This window comes from Bufo gargarizans, unplaced genomic scaffold, assembly GCF_014858855.1.
Source record: "Bufo gargarizans isolate SCDJY-AF-19 unplaced genomic scaffold, ASM1485885v1 original_scaffold_2164_pilon, whole genome shotgun sequence".
Taxonomy (NCBI): Eukaryota; Metazoa; Chordata; class Amphibia; order Anura; family Bufonidae; genus Bufo; species Bufo gargarizans.
Genome location: NW_025334669.1, coordinates 1 through 25,807, shown reverse-complemented (window position 1 = coordinate 25,807; position 25,807 = coordinate 1). Strand labels below are relative to the sequence as shown.

The following is a 25,807-nucleotide window of genomic DNA, read 5'->3' as shown; positions in this document are numbered from 1 at the left end:
CAAGAGCAGAGACCGGTCAGAGGACACAGCAATGACCTGCACAGACCCGCTCCATCCAGAGATAAGAGCAGAGACCGGTCAGAGGACACAGCAATGACCTGCACAGACCCGCTCCATCCAGAGACAAGAGCAGAGACCGGTCAGAGGACACAGCAATGACCTGCACAGACCCGCTCCATCCAGAGACAAGAGCAGAGACCGGTCAGAGGAAAAAACACTGACCTGCACAGACCCGCTCCATCCAGAGATAAGAGCAGAGACCGGTCAGAGGAAAAAACACTGACCTGCACAGACCCGCTCCATCCAGAGATAAGAGCAGAGACCGGTCAGAGGACAGAGCAATGACCTGCACAGACCCGCTCCATCCAGAGATAAGAGCAGAGACCGGTCAGAGGACAGAGCAATGACCTGCACAGACCCGCTCCATCCAGAGATAAGAGCAGAGACCGGTCAGAGGACAGAGCAATGACCTGCACAGACCCGCTCCATCCAGAGATAAGAGCAGAGACCGGTCAGAGGAAAAAACACTGACCTGCACAGACCCGCTCCATCCAGAGATAAGAGCAGAGACCGGTCAGAGGAAAAAACACTGACCTGCACAGACCCGCTCCATCCAGAGATAAGAGCAGAGAACGGTCAGAGGACACAGCAATGACCTGCACAGACCCGCTCCATCCAGAGATAAGAGCAGAGAACGGTCAGAGGACACAGCAATGACCTGCACAGACCCGCTCCATCCAGAGACAAGAGCAGAGACCGGTCAGAGGACACAGCAATGACCTGCACAGACCCGCTCCATCCAGAGATAAGAGCAGAGGACCGGTCAGAGGAAAAAACACTGACCTGCACAGACCCGCTCCATCCAGAGATAAGAGCAGAGACCGGTCAGAGGACACAGCAATGACCTGCACAGACCCGCTCCATCCAGAGATAAGAGCAGAGGACCGGTCAGAGGACACAGCAATGACCTGCACAGACCCGCTCCATCCAGAGACAAGAGCAGAGACCGGTCAGAGGACACAGCAATGACCTGCACAGACCCGCTCCATCCAGAGATAAGAGCAGAGACCGGTCAGAGGACACAGCAATGACCTGCACTGACCTGCTCCATCCAGAGATAAGAGCAGAGACCGGTCAGAGGACACAGCAATGACCTGCACAGACCCGCTCCATCCAGAGATAAGAGCAGAGACCGGTCAGAGGAAAAACACTGACCTGCACAGACCCGCTCCGTCCAGAGATAAGAGCAGAGACCGGTCAGAGGACACAGCAATGACCTGCACAGACCCGCTCCATCCAGAGACAAGAGCAGAGACCGGTCAGAGGACAGAGCAATGACCTGCACAGACCCGCTCCATCCAGAGATAAGAGCAGAGACCGGTCAGAGGACAGAGCAATGACCTGCACAGACCCGCTCCATCCAGAGATAAGAGCAGAGATCGGTCAGAGGACAGAGCAATGACCTGCACAGACCCGCTCCATCCAGAGATAAGAGCAGAGACCGGTCAGAGGAAAAAACACTGACCTGCACAGACCCGCTCCATCCAGAGATAAGAGCAGAGACCGGTCAGAGGACACAGCAATGACCTGCACAGACCCGCTCCATCCAGAGACAAGAGCAGAGACCGGTCAGAGGACAGAGCAATGACCTGCACAGACCCACTCCATCCAGAGATAAGAGCAGAGACCGGTCAGAGGACAGAGCAATGACCTGCACAGACCCGCTCCATCCAGAGATAAGAGCAGAGACCGGTCAGAGGAAAAAACACTGACCTGCACAGACCCGCTCCATCCAGAGATAAGAGCAGAGAACGGTCAGAGGACACAGCAATGACCTGCACAGACCCGCTCCATCCAGAGATAAGAGCAGAGACCAGTCAGAGGACAGAGCAATGACCTGCACAGACTCGCTCCATCCAGAGATAAGAGCAGAGACCGGTCAGAGGAAAAAACACTGACCTGCACAGACCCGCTCCATCCAGAGATAAGAGCAGAGAACGGTCAGAGGACACAGCAATGACCTGCACAGACCCGCTCCATCCAGAGATAAGAGCAGAGAACGGTCAGAGGAAAAAACACTGACCTGCACAGACCCGCTCCATCCAGAGACAAGAGCAGAGACCGGTCAGAGGACACAGCAATGACCTGCACAGACCCGCTCCATCCAGAGACAAGAGCAGAGACCGGTCAGAGGACACAGCAATGACCTGCACAGACCCGCTCCATCCAGAGATAAGAGCAGAGACCGGTCAGAGGACACAGCAATGACCTGCACAGACCCGCTCCATCCAGAGACAAGAGCAGAGACCGGTCAGAGGACAGAGCACTGACCTGCACAGACCAGCTCCATCCAGAGATAAGAGCAGAGACCCGCTCCATCCAGAGATGAGAGCAGAGACCGGTCAGAGGACAGAGCACTGACCTGCACAGACCCACTCCATCCAGAGACAAGAGCAGAGATTGGTCAGAGGACAGAGCAATGACCTGCACAGACCCGCTCCATCCAGAGATAAGAGCAGAGACCGGTCAGAGGACAGAGCAATGACCTGCACAGACCCGCTCCATCCAGAGACAAGAGCAGAGACCGGTCAGAGGAAAAAACACTGACCTGCACAGACCCGCTCCATCCAGAGATAAAAGCAGAGACTGGTCAGAGGAAAAAACACTGACCTGCACAGAACCGCTCCATCCAGAGATAAGAGCAGAGACCGGTCAGAGGACAGAGCACTGACCTGCACAGACCCGCTCCATCCAGAGATAAGAGCAGAGACCGGTCAGAGGACACAGCAATGACCTGTACAGACCCGCTCCATCCAGAGATAAGAGCAGAGATCGGTCAGAGGACAGAGTAATGACCTGCACAGACCCGCTCCATCCAGAGATAAGAGCAGAGACCGGTCAGAGGACAGAGCACTGACCTGCACAGACCCGCTCCATCCAGAGATAAGAGCAGAGACCGGTCAGAGGACACAGCAATGACCTGCACAGACCCGCTCCATCCAGAGATGAGAGCAGAGACCGGTCAGAGGACACAGCAATGACCTGCACAGACCAGCTCCATCCAGAGATAAGAGCAGAGACCGGTCAGAGGACAGAGCAATGACCTGCACAGACCCGCTCCATCCAGAGATAAGAGCAGAGACCGGTCAGAGGATAGAGCAATGACCTGCACAGACCCGCTCCATCCAGAGACAAGAGCAGAGACCGGTCAGAGGACAGAGCAATGACCTGCACTGACCCGCTCCATCCAGAGATAAGAGCAGAGACAGGTCAGAGGACAGAGCAATGACCTGCACTGACCCGCTCCATCCAGAGATAAGAGCAGAGACCGGTCAGAGGAAAAAACACTGACCTGCACAGACCCGCTCCATCCAGAGATAAGAGCAGAGAACGGTCAGAGGACACAGCAATGACCTGCACAGACCCGCTCCATCCAGAGATAAGAGCAGAGACCGGTCAGAGGAAAAAACACTGACCTGCACAGACCCGCTCCATCCAGAGATAAGAGCAGAGAACGGTCAGAGGACACAGCAATGACCTGCACAGACCCGCTCCATCCAGAGACAAGAGCAGAGACCGGTCAGAGGACACAGCAATGACCTGCACAGACCCGCTCCATCCAGAGATAAGAGCAGAGACCGGTCAGAGGACAGAGCACTGACCTGCACAGACCCGCTCCATCCAGAGACAAGAGCAGAGACCGGTCAGAGGACACAGCAATGACCTGCACAGACCCGCTCCATCCAGAGATAAGAGCAGAGACCGGTCAGAGGACACAGCAATGACCTGCACAGACCCGCTCCACCCAGAGATAAGAGCAGAGACCAGTCAGAGGACAGAGCAATGACCTGCACAGACCCGCTCCATCCAGAGATAAGAGCAGAGACCGGTCAGAGGACACAGCAATGACCTGCACAGACCCGCTCCATCCAGAGATAAGAGCAGAGACCGGTCAGAGGACAGAGCAATGACCTGCACAGACCCGCTCCATCCAGAGATAAGAGCAGAGACCGGTCAGAGGAAAAAACACTGACCTGCACAGACCCGCTCCATCCAGAGATAAGAGCAGAGACCGGTCAGAGGACACAGCAATGACCTGCACAGACCCGCTCCATCCAGAGACAAGAGCAGAGACCGGTCAGAGGACAGAGCAATGACCTGCACAGACCCGCTCCATCCAGAGACAAGAGCAGAGACCGGTCAGAGGACACAGCAATGACCTGCACAGACCCGCTCCATCCAGAGACAAGAGCAGAGACCGGTCAGAGGAAAAAACACTGACCTGCACAGACCCGCTCCATCCAGAGATAAGAGCAGAGATCGGTCAGAGGACAGAGCAATGACCTGCACAGACCCGCTCCATCCAGAGATAAGAGCAGAGACCGGTCAGAGGAAAAAACACTGACCTGCACAGACCCGCTCCATCCAGAGATAAGAGCAGAGACCGGTCAGAGGACACAGCAATGACCTGCACAGACCCGCTCCATCCAGAGACAAGAGCAGAGACCGGTCAGAGGACAGAGCAATGACCTGCACAGACCTGCTCCATCCAGAGATAAGAGCAGAGACCGGTCAGAGGACAGAGCAATGACCTGCACAGACCCGCTCCATCCAGAGATAAGAGCAGAGACCGGTCAGAGGACAGAGCAATGACCTGCACAGACCCGCTCCATCCAGAGATAAGAGCAGAGACCGGTCAGAGGACAGAGCAATGACCTGCACAGACCCGCTCCATCCAGAGATAAGAGCAGAGACCGGTCAGAGGACACAGCAATGACCTGCACAGACCCGCTCCATCCAGAGATAAGAGCAGAGACCGGTCAGAGGAAAAAACACTGACCTGCACAGACCCGCTCCATCCAGAGATAAGAGCAGAGAACGGTCAGAGGACAGAGCAATGACCTGCACAGACCCGCTCCATCCAGAGATAAGAGCAGAGACCAGTCAGAGGACAGAGCAATGACCTGCACAGACTCGCTCCATCCAGAGATAAGAGCAGAGACCGGTCAGAGGAAAAAACACTGACCTGCACAGACCCGCTCCATCCAGAGATAAGAGCAGAGACCGGTCAGAGGACAGAGCAATGACCTGCACAGACCCGCTCCATCCAGAGATAAGAGCAGAGACAGGTCAGAGGACAGAGCAATGACCTGCACAGACTCGCTCCATCCAGAGATAAGAGCAGAGACCGGTCAGAGGACAGAGCAATGACCTGCACAGACCCGCTCCATCCAGAGACAAGAGCAGAGACCGGTCAGAGGACACAGCAATGACCTGCACAGACCCGCTCCATCCAGAGACAAGAGCAGAGACCGGTCAGAGGACACAGCAATGACCTGCACAGACCCGCTCCATACAGAGATAAGAGCAGAGACCGGTCAGAGGACAGAGCACTGACCTGCACAGACCCGCTCCATCCAGAGATAAGAGCAGAGACCGGTCAGAGGACAGAGCAATGACCTGCACAGACCCGCTCCATCCAGAGATAAGAGCAGAGACCGGTCAGAGGAAAAAACACTGACCTGCACAGACCCGCTCCATCCAGAGATAAGAGCAGAGAACGGTCAGAGGACAGAGCAATGACCTGCACAGACCCGCTCCATCCAGAGATAAGAGCAGAGACCAGTCAGAGGACAGAGCAATGACCTGCACAGACTCGCTCCATCCAGAGATAAGAGCAGAGACCGGTCAGAGGAAAAAACACTGACCTGCACAGACCCGCTCCATCCAGAGATAAGAGCAGAGACCGGTCAGAGGACAGAGCAATGACCTGCACAGACCCGCTCCATCCAGAGATAAGAGCAGAGACAGGTCAGAGGACAGAGCAATGACCTGCACAGACTCGCTCCATCCAGAGATAAGAGCAGAGACCGGTCAGAGGACAGAGCACTGACCTGCACAGACCCGCTCCATCCAGAGAAAAGAGCAGAGACCGGTCAGAGGACACAGCAATGACCTGCACAGACCCGCTCCATCCAGAGACAAGAGCAGAGACCGGTCAGAGGACACAGCAATGACCTGCACAGACCCGCTCCATCCAGAGACAAGAGCAGAGACCGGTCAGAGGACAGAGCACTGACCTGCACAGACCCGCTCCATCCAGAGATAAGAGCAGAGACCGGTCAGAGGACAGAGCACTGACCTGCACAGACCCGCTCCATCCAGAGATAAGAGCAGAGACCGGTCAGAGGACAGAGCACTGACCTGCACAGACCCGCTCCATCCAGAGATAAGAGCAGAGACCGGTCAGAGGACACAGCAATGACCTGCACAGACCCGCTCCATCCAGAGATAAGAGCAGAGACCGGTCAGAGGACACAGCAATGACCTGCACAGACCCGCTCCATCCAGAGATAAGAGCAGAGATCGGTCAGAGGACAGAGCAATGACCTGCACAGACCCGCTCCATCCAGAGATAAGAGCAGAGACCGGTCAGAGGACACAGCAATGACCTGCACAGACCCGCTCCATCCAGAGACAAGAGCAGAGACCGGTCAGAGGACAGAGCAATGACCTGCACAGACCCGCTCCATCCAGAGATAAGAGCAGAGACTGGTCAGAGGAAAAAACACTGACCTGCACAGACCCGCTCCATCCAGAGATAAGAGCAGAGACCGGTCAGAGGACAGAGCAATGACCTGCACAGACCCGCTCCATCCAGAGATAAGAGCAGAGACCGGTCAGAGGACAGAGCACTGACCTGCACAGACCCGCTCCATCCAGAGACAAGAGCAGAGACCGGTCAGAGGACACAGCAATGACCTGCACAGACCCGCTCCATCCAGAGATAAGAGCAGAGACCGGTCAGAGGACACAGCAATGACCTGCACAGACCCGCTCCATCCAGAGACAAGAGCAGAGACCGGTCAGAGGACACAGCAATGACCTGCACAGACCCGCTCCATCCAGAGATAAGAGCAGAGACTGGTCAGAGGAAAAAACACTGACCTGCACAGACCCGCTCCATCCAGAGATAAGAGCAGAGACCGGTCAGAGGAAAAAACACTGACCTGCACAGACCCGCTCCATCCAGAGATAAGAGCAGAGACCGGTCAGAGGACACAGCAATGACCTGCACAGACCCGCTCCACCCAGAGATAAGAGCAGAGACCGGTCAGAGGACACAGCAATGACCTGCACAGACCCGCTCCATCCAGAGACAAGAGCAGAGACCGGTCAGAGGACACAGCAATGACCTGCACAGACCCGCTCCATCCAGAGACAAGAGCAGAGACCGGTCAGAGGAAAAAACACTGACCTGCACAGACCCGCTCCATCCAGAGATAAGAGCAGAGAACGGTCAGAGGACAGAGCACTGACCTGCACAGACCCGCTCCATCCAGAGACAAGAGCAGAGACCGGTCAGAGGACAGAGCACTGACCTGCACAGACCCGCTCCATCCAGAGATAAGAGCAGAGACCGGTCAGAGGACACAGCAATGACCTGCACAGACCCGCTCCATCCAGAGACAAGAGCAGAGACCGGTCAGAGGAAAAAACACTGACCTGCACAGACCCGCTCCATCCAGAGATAAGAGCAGAGACCGGTCAGAGGACACAGCAATGACCTGCACAGACCCGCTCCATCCAGAGATAAGAGCAGAGACCGGTCAGAGGACACAGCAATGACCTGCACAGACCCGCTCCATCCAGAGACAAGAGCAGAGACCGGTCAGAGGACACAGCAATGACCTGCACAGACCCGCTCCATCCAGAGACAAGAGCAGAGACCGGTCAGAGGAAAAAACACTGACCTGCACAGACCCGCTCCATCCAGAGATAAGAGCAGAGACCGGTCAGAGGACACAGCAATGACCTGCACAGACCCGCTCCACCCAGAGATAAGAGCAGAGACCGGTCAGAGGACACAGCAATGACCTGCACAGACCCGCTCCACCCAGAGATAAGAGCAGAGACCGGTCAGAGGACACAGCAATGACCTGCACAGACCCGCTCCATCCAGAGACAAGAGCAGAGACCGGTCAGAGGACAGAGCACTGACCTGCACAGACCCGCTCCATCCAGAGACAAGAGCAGAGAACGGTCAGAGGACACAGCAATGACCTGCACAGACCCGCTCCATCCAGAGATAAGAGCAGAGAACGGTCAGAGGACAGAGCACTGACCTGCACAGACCCGCTCCATCCAGAGATGAGAGCAGAGACCGGTCAGAGGACAGAGCACTGACCTGCACAGACCCACTCCATCCAGAGACAAGAGCAGAGATTGGTCAGAGGACAGAGCAATGACCTGCACAGACCCGCTCCATCCAGAGACAAGAGCAGAGACCGGTCAGAGGAAAAAACACTGACCTGCACAGACCCGCTCCATCCAGAGATAAGAGCAGAGACTGGTCAGAGGAAAAAACACTGACCTGCACAGACCCGCTCCATCCAGAGATAAGAGCAGAGACCGGTCAGAGGACAGAGTAATGACCTGCACAGACCCGCTCCATCCAGAGATAAGAGCAGAGACCGGTCAGAGGACAGAGTAATGACCTGCACAGACCCGCTCCATCCAGAGATAAGAGCAGAGACCGGTCAGAGGACAGAGCACTGACCTGCACAGACCCGCTCCATCCAGAGATAAGAGCAGAGACCGGTCAGAGGACAGAGCACTGACCTGCACAGACCCGCTCCATCCAGAGATAAGAGCAGAGACCGGTCAGAGGAAAAAACACTGACCTGCACAGACCCGCTCCATCCAGAGATAAGAGCAGAGACCGGTCAGAGGACACAGCAATGACCTGCACAGACCCGCTCCATCCAGAGATAAGAGCAGAGACCGGTCAGAGGACAGAGCAATGACCTGCACAGACCCGCTCCATCCAGAGATAAGAGCAGAGACCGGTCAGAGGACACAGCAATGACCTGCACAGACCCGCTCCATCCAGAGATAAGAGCAGAGACCGGTCAGAGGACAGAGCAATGACCTGCACAGACCCGCTCCATCCAGAGATAAGAGCAGAGACCGGTCAGAGGACAGAGCAATGACCTGCACAGACCCGCTCCATCCAGAGACAAGAGCAGAGACCGGTCAGAGGACAGAGCAATGACCTGCACAGACCCGCTCCATCCAGAGATAAGAGCAGAGACCGGTCAGAGGAAAAAACACTGACCTGCACAGACCCGCTCCATCCAGAGACAAGAGCAGAGACCGGTCAGAGGACAGAGCAATGACCTGCACAGACCCGCTCCATCCAGAGATAAGAGCAGAGACCGGTCAGAGGACAGAGCAATGACCTGCACTGACCCGCTCCATCCAGAGATAAGAGCAGAGAATGGTCAGAGGACAGAGCACTGACCTGCACAGACCCGCTCCATCCAGAGATAAGAGCAGAGACCGGTCAGAGGAAAAAACACTGACCTGCACAGACCCGCTCCATCCAGAGATAAGAGCAGAGAACGGTCAGAGGACACAGCAATGACCTGCACAGACCCGCTCCATCCAGAGATAAGAGCAGAGACCGGTCAGAGGAAAAAACACTGACCTGCACAGACCCGCTCCATCCAGAGATAAGAGCAGAGAACGGTCAGAGGACACAGCAATGACCTGCACAGACCCGCTCCATCCAGAGACAAGAGCAGAGACCGGTCAGAGGACACAGCAATGACCTGCACAGACCCGCTCCATCCAGAGATAAGAGCAGAGACCGGTCAGAGGACAGAGCACTGACCTGCACAGACCCGCTCCATCCAGAGACAAGAGCAGAGACCGGTCAGAGGACACAGCAATGACCTGCACAGACCCGCTCCATCCAGAGATAAGAGCAGAGACTGGTCAGAGGACACAGCAATGACCTGCACAGACCCGCTCCATCCAGAGACAAGAGCAGAGAACGGTCAGAGGACACAGCAATGACCTGCACAGACCCGCTCCATCCAGAGATAAGAGCAGAGACCGGTCAGAGGACAGAGCACTGACCTGCACAGACCCGCTCCATCCAGAGATGAGAGCAGAGACCGGTCAGAGGACAGAGCACTGACCTGCACAGACCCACTCCATCCAGAGATGAGAGCAGAGACCGGTCAGAGGACAGAGCACTGACCTGCACAGACCCACTCCATCCAGAGACAAGAGCAGAGATTGGTCAGAGGACAGAGCAATGACCTGCACAGACCCGCTCCATCCAGAGATAAGAGCAGAGACCGGTCAGAGGACACAGCAATGACCTGCACAGACCCGCTCCATCCAGAGACAAGAGCAGAGACCGGTCAGAGGAAAAAACACTGACCTGCACAGACCCGCTCCATCCAGAGATAAGAGCAGAGACTGGTCAGAGGAAAAAACACTGACCTGCACAGACCCGCTCCATCCAGAGACAAGAGCAGAGACCGGTCAGAGGACAGAGCAATGACCTGCACAGACCCACTCCATCCAGAGATAAGAGCAGAGACCGGTCAGAGGACACAGCAATGACCTGCACAGACCCGCTCCATCCAGAGATAAGAGCAGAGACCGGTCAGAGGAAAAAACACTGACCTGCACAGACCCGCTCCATCCAGAGACAAGAGCAGAGACCGGTCAGAGGACAGAGCAATGACCTGCACAGACCCGCTCCATCCAGAGATGAGAGCAGAGACCGGTCAGAGGACACAGCAATGACCTGCACAGACCCGCTCCATCCAGAGACAAGAGCAGAGACCGGTCAGAGGAAAAAACACTGACCTGCACAGACCCGCTCCATCCAGAGATAAGAGCAGAGACCGGTCAGAGGACAGAGCAATGACCTGCACAGACCCGCTCCATCCAGAGATAAGAGCAGAGACCGGTCAGAGGACAGAGCACTGACCTGCACAGACCCGCTCCATCCAGAGATAAGAGCAGAGAACGGTCAGAGGACACAGCAATGACCTGCACAGACCCACTCCATCCAGAGATAAGAGCAGAGACCGGTCAGAGGAAAAAACACTGACCTGCACAGACCCGCTCCATCCAGAGATAAGAGCAGAGACCGGTCAGAGGACAGAGCAATGACCTGCACAGACCCGCTCCATCCAGAGATAAGAGCAGAGACCGGTCAGAGGACAGAGCACTGACCTGCACAGACCCGCTCCATCCAGAGACAAGAGCAGAGACCGGTCAGAGGACAGAGCACTGACCTGCACACGATGGGGATCTCACCCAAACAGAAGCAAGTGACAGGCTCCAGGGTTGGCCCACCCCCATAAGCCCCCATGAGGTTACTGCCCCCACAGCAGGGTGGATAAAAATCAATGATTTAAAAAAAAAAATAAAAAAATTTTTTTTTTATTTTATTTAAAAATCTGATTTTTTTTTTATATAAAATGCTTTTTGGAGGAAAATATATTACCATCCAAAGGTTATTCCATCATGAAATAGAGTAGTTTTTTATTCTGTAGAATAAGGCTGTATATGTGTGTGATTTGTTTGGTAACTAAATTCCATTAATCCATTCACAATGGGAGGGAAGAAATGCAAATGAGCTCTTAACAAGCTCCGCCCCTGATGCCCCCAGATGTAAGGCAGCTATCCTATAAGTCAATGGTCAGCCAAAATAAGCCTTGAGACATGACTTGGATATTAAATAAGCCAGCGCCTCGACTTCCGGCGCTGGTATGCGAGGACGCGGTAACCGCAGCTCCTCACCGTCGGTTACAGCAGATCCGCTCTACCAGGCTTCCCCGATCAGCGGAGGCATAAGTTTGCCGATCGCAGCCTCTACGAAGCGCATGGAGAGATACCTGCTCCGGAGCGGGCACAAAACAACTCTCCCCAGCCGCGTTGCTCCCGAGGCAGACAGGGAAGCCTCTCAAGATGGCGCCGACCCCATCACCAGCGGTGCCGGACGCAGACCAGAAAGCGGTGGGTGAGGAAAGCACCCAAGTGGATATGTTTGAAGGGGCAGGGGGATCTACAGATTTAAAACAGCTGGCGATAGAAGTAGCCATACAGCTTGCCCCAGACCTCATAGCCTCGCTGTCCAAGAGGAAGTGGCGCTGCAGGACCCCAGAGTTCAAGAACTGGAACAGCGGGTGGAAGGCATTGAGGAGGCAGCAGCACAAAGACATGGCACAACGAGTAGTCAAGAGACAGGGAAAAGTAGAGGACCTTGAGAACAGGTCCAGAAGAAGTAATTTACGACTAGTAGGGATCCCGGAATCAATACCGCCACAAGACCTACGTCGTTTATTTGAATCGGACCTGCCACAAGCATTAGGCCTACAAGGGAGGCGAAAAGTAGAGAGGGCGCATCGTGTGGGACCCCTAAGAGAGTCACCCTCCTCTCCGTCTGAAAGACAAAGACCACGTCATCTGCAAATACCTGGATTACTCGGACAAGGAGGACATTCTGAAGGCCTACAGGGTGAGAAGGGAGCCTTTGATTATCCGTGGCCATAAAGCATTGTTATTTGCTGATTACTCAGTAGAAACTACCAAAAAGCGCAGGGCTTTCAGCGCAACATGCGCGGGACTTTACAGAGAAGGAATCACGTTCCAATTGTTGTACCCGGCAGTGGCACATTCGGTCATTTCACTGGACCCCAAGAAGCAGAAAACTTCTTCAATCAAGATGAAGACGAAGAAGGTCCGGTGAAAAGACAGCGGCAAAAGACACCTGAGGATCCCAACATGAACAACAGCTGGAGTCGCATTCCGGCTTCTTCTACATCCTCGAACCGTGGATCGCCGAAGGAACAGCGGTCCTATGCCAGACAGCACGTCACTCACCGGGTGGCCTGACCTCTCCTCTCGTGGACGGTAAAACAGAAAAGGGGACTTTAACAAGAATGTTACACGGACGGGGAGAAGAAGTTGCGCACTAGTTAACCGTCTATACTACTGGAGGGCTGATCCAGACGGAGTCTATATGTTGTTGCTCTATGTCTGTTATCTTTTTACAGTTTATGTTGTTTCTTCAGGTTACAGGTAGAAATGTGCGAGGAGATGATGCGGCGAGGGAGGGATCGCTCCGTGGGAGGTGGTCTCTCCGTGGGAGGTGGTCTCTCCGTGGGAGGGATCGCTCCGTGGGAGGTGGTCTCTCCGTGGGAGGTGGTCTCTCCGTGGGAGGTGGGCATTGCTCTTCTCCCTGTATAATATACAGAATAACAACTTGTAGGGGAATTACATGAGTCATTTCATGGAACGTGAAGGGGTTGAGGTCTCCAAATAAGCGTATGAAAGTCCTCAGGCAACGTAAAGGCTGAAAGCCGATATAGCGGTACTGCAGGAAACCCATCTTACTGGGGACGATTTTACCAGAATGGAAAAGCTTTGGGTGGGTACGGTTTACGGATCAGCGGCAGTAGGAAGGGAGGAGTACTGACGTTGATAGGACGCCATATTCCACATACACTGAATGCCACTGACTCAGACGGCAGATTATTGCACACTCATATCTCAGGTCCAGTCGGAGATTATAGCATGTATAATGTATACGCACCTAACCGAGATCAAAAAAAAGTAAGCAGCAAATCAGCGAGAGATACTCATCCGCATCAGATAGTAGGTGGAGATTTTAATCTAGTGATTCGTACCCTTGAAGACAGGAGAAATGACGGAAATAAGAAACAGGTGCACACACCACAGGACTTTGCAGCATTCACAGGGTTAAAGGACTGCTGGAGGCAGAGAGTACACACACGATAGCTGGTCACGGATAGAGTACCTGTCTATGTCCCCGAGCACTTTAGGTAAGGTGGACAAAATTACCATAGGCGATCTGATTATATCACGCCCCGCTCTTACTCCAACTTACAGACCTTTCCCCAGGGGACAGGACTATATCTGGAGATTTCCCAGCTTTCTCCTGGTGGATGGAGTATTTTGGGGACAAGCAGGGAAGGCTGTCCTGCGGGGCCGTCTAATAGCCTATGTGTCCTCCATTAAGAAGTTAGCGAGAGCACGATATCAAGCTGCTAGTGAGACACCGAGGAACGCGTGCGGTACTTATCTGAGCAATGGTCCTCAGCCCAGAGAGAATTTGAGGACTGGGTAGAAAAAAATAGAACAATGGAAAAAACTAAACTAGATAGAGATTTCCATAAATTTGGACATAAGTCTGGCAAACTTTTGGCGTCACTGGCGAAGGGGAGGAGACAGAAGACACATTCCCAGCATTCGTACGTGCGAAAATACTAGGATACACAATCCCCAACAGATAACCAAGGTTATGGGGGAATACTTTGCCAGGCTTTATGAAGAGGGAGTTGGGACGGCAGTTTTTGGAAACTCCGTCATTGCCTAGACTTTCAGAAGATCGATTGTTAGTACTAAATGCCCCAATCACAGCGGCGGAAATACAAGCTACCATAAAATGGTTCCCCACGGGGAAAGCTCCAGGCCCAGGCGGCTATACATCCGATTTTTACAAAGCACTAAATCAGCAAATAACTCCTACCCAAGTACTCTATACTCCTCTGTCCTGGAGGGGCCCCGATCAGATGAATACAGCGTTGATATCCCTCATTTATAAGAAAGGTAAAGCTGCTGAAGACCCAGCGTCTTAGAGGCCGATCTCCCTCATCAACCAAGACATGAAAATACCCTCTAAAATTCTGGCAAATAGAACGGCGGACATTCTCCCTTCCCTGGTGTCACCATCGCAGGGGGGATTTGTTAAGGGGAGATCTGCGGTAACGAATATAAGAAAAGTGTTGCTGGCTCTTTCAGTGGCGAAATCCCCTAACCCCAGCAGTGGTCACACTGGATACCGAAAAAGCCTTCGACAGCATAAGCTGGTCGTGGCTCAACCAAATCTTAGACGTGTTGGGTTTTCGGGGTAGTTTTCGTACCTATTTGATGGCGATTTATTCCAATCCCACAGCCAGGATTTCTATGACTGGGTTTCTGTCCCCGGAGTTTGCGTTAGGACGAGGAACGCGGCAGGGGTGTCCCCTGTCCCCCCTCCTATTTGATTTAGCAATCGAACCATTGGCCAGATGTCTTGACTCCCAGAACTCTATAAAGGGCTAGAGATGGGTTCCCGTAGCATGAGGGTAGCCCTATTCGCGGACGACATAGTGCTATTTATGGAGGACCCGGCCGGACATCTTCCTACAATATCCAGCTTCGGATCATTTTCCGGACTGAAAGTCAATAGTGACAAAAGTGAAATAGTATTTCTGAATGATAGGACTGATGGAAGGAATACCTATAGCCCGAACCTTTATCACATACCTTGGTATCAAAATAGGAAGAAATATGGAATCTATATATAGGTTGATTCTCAGGGAATTAAACCCGTGGCACGACCCCCCCTTTCACTGATGGGCAGAAATCACCTGTTAAAAATGATGTCAATGGCAAAACGTCTCTGCCCTTTACAGACGACCCCCGTAATGACATTAATAAGATCCGCTCTGCCTTGTTAGATTCTTATGGCACGGACGCCCCAGGATTAATAGCTCCCAGGGAACTGGGTGGCATTGCCTCTCCTGATGCAGGCGATATAACCTGGCCGGTATGGCGAGGCACATAGCGGACTGGGCTAGTCATTACTCTCCGCTATCACTAGAAAGGGCATATTGCGCTCCTTGGTGGTCGAGTGCCCTACTACATGCTCGGCTACCCAATTTACCAACCTATATCAAGTCTTCAATCCTATTTAAAGGCACAATAGCAACATGGCGCATACTACGCAGGGCGTACTGGCTACCGTTTAGGATTTCAAAGCACCTTCCGCTAGGGGGGAACCCAGAGTTTCCGCCGGGTCGTACTAATAGCTTGTTTAAGGAGTGGAGGGATAAAGGGATCTGCTCGGTCAAACCCCTGCTACGCGCCTCAGAACCCCGTTGGTTGAACCGTGAGGAATTAAGAGAAGCACACTCCTTAACCAGATTTCAAACGATCCGGTTTGCACAAATTAAAATGGCTATACGTTCCAATTTGGTTATGGGACAGAATGCTATAGACAAACTACTAGGTTTGGGGGCTGGGAAACGTCCGTCTCTCATCTTTATTATGGTCTAAGGCAGGAGGACTCACGGTACAATAAAATGGGCGACTTTAGCCAGTGGGGGGCGCAATGTATCAGTGCATAATAAGAGGAGGCTGAAGGTGCGTGAGTTCATTATTAATGCGGTGTGGAGAGACCCCCAGCTACGCATCATGCACAGAGCGATCTACGGTTTTAACATCCCACCTCATCCGCTTAGGCCTGATCGCGTGGACTGGGATATACAGACCTTTTCCATGGGTTATGGTCTTGTACACGGTCGGCTGTTAGTGATGTGGGGACAGAGATTTACACTGAACCCTTTATTGTACCGATTCCCCCCCCCCCCAGCTGCTCCATTCACTTTGTATTATTACTAAAGGAATGATACTACAAAGGTGGCTGCCACCGGAATTACCCACTATTGCAGAAATACTCCACCAGCTAAAAGCTTTGTTCTATATGGAAAGATCAATGATTTTTCAAACGCAGAAGTGGTTTCAGAAATGGAGCAGATACTTGGTAAAGTACATGTCCATCGCGGAATTACGCTCCATTATGGAACGGTTTACACTCACAGAATGGTACCTGACGGAGCAGCTGAGGGGGGGTTAGGCAGGCTGCAGGTAACGATGACTCGAGGAGAATCAACCCAACTCTTGGTTATAGCTACTGACCTCCATTTAAATGCCATGATCTCTACTATGCACATTACACTATCTGTACCACTCACCAAATCCCATTTCATCGATAGGATGCTGATAATTCCCTGTGATTGGATCCCGTTGTTGTCTTAAAATACTTGATCCTGGGGTCTGTGTATCCCGCTAACTGATTACGAATATGAATATATCTACTATGTTACATGTTTGTAATATGTGGGGCATATTGCCCAATGTTATGTTGTCCTTTATACTAAGAAAAATGAATAAAGAAATTTATAAACAAAATAAAATAAGCCAGCGTCTCATCTGCAGACAGCTGTTTCGGGGTGATTGCCCCTCATCAGTGCAGAGCAGAGAGGGCTGGGTTAGGGTTAACTGGGTAGGAGGCCTGTGTCCCAAACAGCTGTCTGCAGATGAGACGCTGGCTTATTTAATATCCAAGTCATGTCTCAAGGCTTATTTTAAGAGCTGACCATTGACTTATAGGATAGCTGCCTTACATCTGCTGGCATCAGGGGCGGAGCTTGCTAAGAGCTCATTTGCATTTCTCCCCTCCCAGAATTCCAGAGGAGCATGTATGGCCTCAGTCTCCTCACACTGATCAAGGTGCTCTCTCCCTAAGGAGTTAGTTCCCCCCTTTGTCCATGCACAAGATCCTGCTCTTCCAGAGGTTTTTGTGAGATTATTGGCAGTTTCTACATATATTATCACAGATGCTTGGGTTACTTTTGCAGTTCTCAAAACTGAATTGGACTCAGCAGAGATCACAGGCCTCGTCTTCACAGCAAAACTGTTCTAACATGAACAGAGTGGATAAAAAGACCTTAATCCGAACTTCTACAAACCTATGAACGCAGAATCCACCGAATCAAAAGAACACGAAAAGCGGTTATTCTAAAAATCTTAGTAATACAAGCGAGAATTAGTCTTTATGTAGAAAACTAGGATTTAAATCTAATCCCCCCTGCCCCACAGCGTGGCGCCTCTGCTGGTAGTCACCTCATACAACTTGTTCCTGTACTCTGCCACAGAGAGCTGAACGTCGTCATCCAGAGGGAGAATGACGTCATAATCCAGCGCCGGCTCCCGAACCGCAGAGTGAAACCTGAAAGACACCATTCAGCATTACTGCGGGGCCACCAGACACACAGATGCTCCAGGCGGACACTGCACACACACACAGATGCTCCAGGCGGACACTGCACACACACACAGATGCTCCAGGCGGACACTGCACACACACACACACACAGATGCTCCAGGCGGACACTGCACACACACACACACACACAGATGCTCCAGGCGGACACTGCACACACACACACACACACAGATGCTCCAGGCGGACACTGCACACACACACACAGATGCTCCAGGCGGACACTGCACACACACACACACACAGATGCTCCAGGCGGACACTGCACACACACACACACAGATGCTCCAGGCGGACACTGCACACACACACAGATGCTCCAGGCGGACACTGCACACACCACACACACACACAGATGCTCCAGGCGGACACTGCACACACACACACACAGATGCTCCAGGCGGACACTGCACACACACACACACACACACAACAGATGCTCCAGGCGGACACTGCACACACACACACACACACAGATGCTCCAGGCGGACACTGCACACACACACACACAGATGCTCCAGGCGGACACTGCACACACACACACACAGATGCTCCAGGCGGACACTGCACACACACACACAGATGCTCCAGGCGGACACTGCACACACACACACACAGATGCTCCAGGCGGACACTGCACACACACACACACAGATGCTCCAGGCGGACACTGCACACACACACACACAGATGCTCCAGGCGGACACTGCACACACACACACACAGATGCTCCAGGCGGACACTGCACACACACACACACACACACACAGATGCTCCAGGCGGACACTGCACACACACACACACACACACAGATGCTCCAGGCGGACACTGCACACACACACACACACACACAGATGCTCCAGGCGGACACTGCACACACACACACACACAGATGCTCCAGGCGGACACTGCACACACACACACACACACAGATGCTCCAGGCGGACACTGCACACACACACACACACACACAGATGCTCCAGGCGGACACTGCACACACACACACACACACAGATGCTCCAGGCGGACACTGCACACACACACACAGATGCTCCAGGCGGACACTGCACACACACACACAGATGCTCCAGGCGGACACTGCACACACACACACAGATGCTCCAGGCGGACACTGCACACACACACACAGATGCTCCAGGCGGACACTGCACACACACACACACACACACACACACACACACACACACAGATGCTCCAGGCGGACACTGCACACACACACACAGATGCTCCAGGCGGACACTGCACACACACACAAACACACACACACAGATGCTCCAGGCAGACACTGCACACACACACACACACACACGCTCCAGGCGGACACTGCACAGCACACACCTGCGCACATACAGATGCTCCGGGCGGACACTGCACAGCACACACCAGCACACACACGAATGCTCCGGGCGGACACAGCACACACACGGATGCTCCGGGCGGACACAGCACACACACGGATGCTCCGGGCGGACACAGCACACACACGGTTTCTCCAGGGGGTCACTGCACACACACACAGATGCTCCAGGCGGACACTGCACACACACACACACACACACACACACACACACACAGATGCTCCAGGCGGACACTGCACACACACACACACACACGCTCCAGGCGGACACTGCACACACACACACACGCGCTCCAGGCGGACACTGCACACACACACACACAGATGCTCCAGGCGGACACTGCACACACACACACAGATGCTCCAGGCGGACACTGCACACACACACACAGATGCTCCAGGCGGACACTGCACACACACACACAGATGCTCCAGGCGGACACTGCACACACACACACAGATGCTCCCGGCGGACACTGCACACACACACACAGATGCTCCAGGCGGACACTGCACACACCACACAGATGCTCCAGGCGGACACTGCACACACACACAGATGCTCCAGGCGGACACTGCACACACACACAGATGCTCCAGGCGGACACTGCACACACACACAGATGCTCCAGGCGGACACTGCACACACACACAGATGCTCCAGGCGGACACTGCACACACACACACACCCGATGCTCCAGGCGGGACACTGCACCACACACACACACACAGATGCTCCAGGCGGACACTGCACACACACACACACAGATGCTCCAGGCGGACACTGCACACACACACACACAGATTGCTCCAGGCGGACACTGCAACACACACACAGATGCTCCAGGCGGACACTGCACACAACACACACACACAACACACGCTCCAGGCGGACACTGCACACACACACACACACAGATGCTCAGGCGGACACTGCACACACACACACACAGATGCTCCAGGCGGACACTGCACACACACAACACACACACACACAGATGCTCCAGGCGGACACTGCACACACACACACACACACACAGATGCTCCAGGCGGACACTGCACACACAACACACACACAGATGCTCCAGGCGGACACTGCACAACACACACGATTGCTCACAGGCGGACACTGCTCCAGGCGGACACTGCACACACAACACACAGATGCTCCAGGCGGACACTGCACACACACACACACACACACACACAGATGCTCCAGGCGGACACTGCACACACACACACAGATGCTCCAGGCGGACACTGCACACACACACAAACACACACACACAGATGCTCCAGGCAGACACTGCACACACACACACACACACACGCTCCAGGCGGACACTGCACAGCACACACCTGCGCACATACAGATGCTCCGGGCGGACACTGCACAGCACACACCTGCGCACATACGGATGCTCCGGGCGGACACTGCACAGCACACACCAGCACACACACGAATGCTCCGGGCGGACACAGCACACACACGGATGCTCCGGGCGGACACAGCACACACACGGATGCTCCGGGCGGACACAGCACACACACGGATGCTCCAGGCGGACACTGCACACACACACAGATGCTCCAGGCGGACACTGCACACACACACACACACACACACACACACACACACACACACACACAGATGCTCCAGGCGGACACTGCACACACACACACACACGCTCCAGGCGGACACTGCACACACACACACACACACACACACGCTCCAGGCGGACACTGCACACACACACACACAGATGCTCCAGGCGGACACTGCACACACACACATGCTCCAGGCGGACACTGCACACACACACACAGATGCTCCAGGCGGACACTGCACACACACACACAGATGCTCCCGGCGGACACTGCACACACACACACAGATGCTCCAGGCGGACACTGCACACACACACAGATGCTCCAGGCGGACACTGCACACACACACAGATGCTCCAGGCGGACACTGCACACACACACAGATGCTCCAGGCGGACACTGCACACACACACAGATGCTCCAGGCGGACACTGCACACACACACAGATGCTCCAGGCGGACACTGCACACACACACAGATGCTCCAGGCGGACACTGCACACACACACAGATGCTCCAGGCGGACACTGCACACACAACACACACACAGATGCTCCAGGCGGACACTGCACACACACACACACACAGATGCTCCAGGCGGACACTGCACACACACACACACAGATGCTCCAGGCGGACACTGCACACACACACACAGATGCTCCAGGCGGACACTGCACACACACACACACACACACACACACACACACACACGCTCCAGGCGGACACTGCACACATATACAGATGCTCCAGGCGGACACTGCGCACACACACACACACACAGATGCTCCAGGCGGACACTGCACAGCACACACCTGCGCACATACAGATGCTCCGGGTGGTCACAGCACACACCTGCGCACATACGAAGGCTCCGGGCGGGCACAGCACACACCTGCGCACATACGGATGCTGCGGGCGGGCACAGCACACACCTGCGCACATACGGATGCTCCGGGCGGGCACAGCACACACCTGCGCACATACGGATGCTCCGGGCGGACACAGCACACACCTGCGCACATACGGATGCTCCGGGCGGACACAGCACACACCTGCGCACATACGGATGCTCCGGGCGGACACAGCACACACCTGCGCACATACGGATGCTCCGGGCGGACACAGCACACACCTGCGCACATACGGATGCTCCGGGCGGACACAGCACACACCTGCGCACATACGGATGCTCCGGGCGGACACAGCACACACCTGCGCACATACGGATGCTCCGGGCGGGCACAGCACACACCTGCGCACATACGGATGCTCCGGGCGGACACAGCACACACTTGCGCACATACGGATGCTCCGGGCGGACACAGCACACACCTGCGCACATACGGATGCTCCGGGCGGGCACAGCACACACCTGCGCACATACGGATGCTCCGGGCGGGCACAGCACACACTTGCGCACATACGGATGCTCCGGGCGGGACACAGCACACACCTGCGCACATACGCATGCTCCGGGCGGACACAGCACACACTTGCGCACATACGGATGCTCCGGGCGGACACAGCACACACCTGCGCACATACGGATGCTCCGGGCGGACACAGCACACACCTGCGCACATACGGATGCTCCGGGCGGGCACAGCACACACCTGCGCACATACGGATGCTCCGGGCGGACACAGCACACACCTGCGCACATACGGATGCTCCAGGCGGACACAGCACACACCTGCGCACATACGGATGCTCCGGGCGGACACAGCACACACCTGCGCACATACGGATGCTCCGGGCGGACACAGCACACACCTGCGCACATACGGATGCTCCAGGGCCTCTTCCGCCGTCAGCCTCTTGTCTGGGTTGAAGAGGAGGAGTTTACTGAGCAGGTCGATGGCTTCTGGGGGGCAGGTCGCAGGCAGCAGCTCCAGCAGAGGAGTCTTCTTACTACAGACAGGACACAAAAGACATGAGGGACCCGGGGCAGCGCCTGGTACACATACAGACTAGAGAGAGCGCCCCCTCCCGACAGGTCACCTATAACCCAGTACAACGCTGAGAGCCAGGGCCGGGATAATGGTCTGTGCCACTCACCGGCTGTTCATCCGGCTGATCATCGAGGCGCCATATTCTGACTTTATAGCCAAGATGTCTGCAAGAAGAAAGAGAGACCTAAGGCATAAACCAGGAAGCACACCTACCTCCCTGTGAGCGGCGACACGGCAGCACACCTACCTCCCTGTGAGCGGCGACACGGCAGCACACCTACCTCCCTGTGAGCGGCGATACGGCAGCACACCTACCTCCCTGTGAGCGGCGACACGGCAGCACTCCTACCTGCCTGTGAGCGGCGACACGGCAGCACACCTACCTCCCTGTGAGCGGCGACACGGCAGCACACCTACCTCCCTGTGAGCGGCGATACAGCAGCACACCTACCTCCCTGTGAGCAGCGACACGGCAGCACACCTACCTCCCAGTGAGCACTGACACGGCAGCACACCTACCTCCCTGTGAGCGGCGATACGGCAGCACACCTACCTCCCAGTGAGCGGCGATACGGCAGCACACCTACCTCCCAGTGAGCACTGACACGGCAGCACACCTACCTCCCAGTGAGCACTGACACGGCAGCACACCTACCTCCCAGTGAGCACTGACACGGCAGCACACCTACCTCCCAGTGAGCACTGACACGGCAGCACACCTACCTCCCAGTGAGCACTGACACGGCAGCACACCTACCTCCCAGTGAGCACTGACACGGCAGCACACCTACCTCCCAGTGAGCACTGACACGGCAGCACACCTACCTCCCAGTGAGCACTGACACGGCAGCACACCTACCTCCCAGTGAGCACTGACACGGCAGCACACCTACCTCCCAGTGAGCACTGACACGGCAGCACACCTACCTCCTAGTGAGCACTGACACGGCAGCACACCTACCTCCCAGTGAGCACTGACACGGCAGCACACCTACCTCCCTGTGAGCAGCGATACGGCAGCACACCTACCTCCCTGTGAGCAGCGATACGGCAGCACACCTACCTCCCTGTGAGCGGCGATACGGCAGCACACCTACCTCCCTATGAGCACACGGCAGCACCACCTACCTCCCTATGAGCAGTGATACGGCAGCACACCTACCTCCCTGTGAGCGGCGATACGGCAGCACACCTACCTCCCCGTGAGCAGCGATACGGCAGCACACCTACCTCCCTGTGAGCAGCGATACGGCAGCACACCTACCTCCCTGTGAGCGGCGATACGGCAGCACACCTACCTCCCTATGAGCAGCGACACGGCAGCACACCTACCTCCCTATGAGCAGTGATACGGCAGCACACCTACCTCCCTGTGAGCGGCGATACGGCAGCACACCTACCTCCCTGTGAGCAGCGATACGGCAGCACACCTACCTCCCTGTGAGCAGCGATACGGCAGCACACCTACCTCCCTGTGAGCGGCGATACGGCAGCACACCTACCTCCCTATGAGCAGCGACACGGCAGCACACCTACCTCCCTATGAGCAGTGATACAGCAGCACACCTACCTCCCTGTGAGCAGTGATACAGCAGCACACCTACCTCCCTGTGAGCAGCGATACGGCAGCACACCTACCTCCCTATGAGCAGTGATACGGCAGCACACCTACCTCCCTGTGAGCGGTGATACAGCAGCACACCTACCTCCCTATGAGCAGTGATACGGCAGCACACCTACCTCCCTATGAGCAGCGACACGGCAGCACACCTACCTCCCTGTGAGCGGCGATACGGCAGCACACCTACCTCCCTGTGAGCGGCGATACGGCAGCACACCTACCTCCCTATGAGCAGCGACACGGCAGCACACCTACCTCCCTGTGAGCAGCGATACGGCAGCACACCTACCTCCCTGTGAGCAGCGATACGGCAGCACACCTACCTCCCTGTGAGCGGCGATACGGCAGCACACCTACCTCCCTATGAGCAGCGACACGGCAGCACACCTACCTCCCTATGAGCAGTGATACGGCAGCACACCTACCTCCCTGTGAGCGGCGATACGGCAGCACACCTACCTCCCTGTGAGCAGCGATACGGCAGCACACCTACCTCCCTGTGAGCAGCGATACGGCAGCACACCTACCTCCCTGTGAGCGGCGATACGGCAGCACACCTACCTCCCTATGAGCAGCGACACGGCAGCACACCTACCTCCCTATGAGCAGTGATACAGCAGCACACCTACCTCCCTGTGAGCAGTGATACAGCAGCACACCTACCTCCCTGTGAGCAGCGATACGGCAGCACACCTACCTCCCTATGAGCAGTGATACGGCAGCACACCTACCTCCCTGTGAGCGGTGATACAGCAGCACACCTACCTCCCTATGAGCAGTGATACGGCAGCACACCTACCTCCCTATGAGCAGCGACACGGCAGCACACCTACCTCCCTGTGAGCGGCGATACGGCAGCACACCTACCTCCCTGTGAGCGGCGATACGGCAGCACACCTACCTCCCTGTGAGCAGTGATACAGCAGCACACCTACCTCCCTATGAGCAGTGATACGGCAGCACACCTACCTTCCTGAGAAGGCGTGGGGATGAAGCTCATGATGCGCTCTATCTGGTTGATGGTGGAGGTTCCCGGGAAGAGCGGTTTGCCCAGCAGCATCTCCGCCAGGATGCAGCCCACACTCCACATGTCCACACCCTTTGTGTACCTGCAGGAGATGACAGCGGGCAGTCAGCACGGGCCTCTATAGGTCAGACTTCTCATCACCCCTTTCCCCCCACAAACCTGTGAGATGCCAGTAATATTTCTGGAGCACGGTACCAGCGGGTGGCCACGTACTCCGTGAGCGCGGGATTCCCAGAATCCTCCTGGATCTGGTAGAGAGAGCGTGCCAGTCCGAAGTCACACAGCTTCACCAGACAGTCTGCATCCAGCAGGATATTAGAGGGCTGTGTGCACAGAATGAGAGGCCCGTCACCCGACAGAATGAGACGCCTGCCACACCTGAGACCCGCCACCCTACAGAATGAGGCGCCAGGCACACCCGAGACCCACCACCCTACAGAATGAGACGCCAGGCACACCCGAGACCCGCCACCCCACCCCACCCCCCCCCAGAATG

At 55.2% G+C, this 25,807-nt stretch overlaps 1 protein-coding gene across 1 annotated transcript in view; it reads right to left on the bottom strand.

The window, feature by feature from the left end:
• Nucleotides 1–25,634, bottom strand: part of LOC122924039 (mitogen-activated protein kinase 15-like) — a gene marked incomplete at its 5' end in the record, with an annotated part of 32,462 nt that extends 6,828 nt beyond the window's left edge. Inside the window, 5 exons of the mRNA XM_044274956.1 lie at nucleotides 17,563–17,668; nucleotides 22,485–22,622; nucleotides 22,770–22,827; nucleotides 25,254–25,393; nucleotides 25,471–25,634. Coding sequence (XP_044130891.1) covers nucleotides 17,563–17,668; nucleotides 22,485–22,622; nucleotides 22,770–22,827; nucleotides 25,254–25,393; nucleotides 25,471–25,634 — 606 coding nt within the window. The remainder of the gene's footprint in view (nucleotides 1–17,562; nucleotides 17,669–22,484; nucleotides 22,623–22,769; nucleotides 22,828–25,253; nucleotides 25,394–25,470) is intronic.
• Between the last annotated feature and the right edge of the window lie 173 nt (nucleotides 25,635–25,807).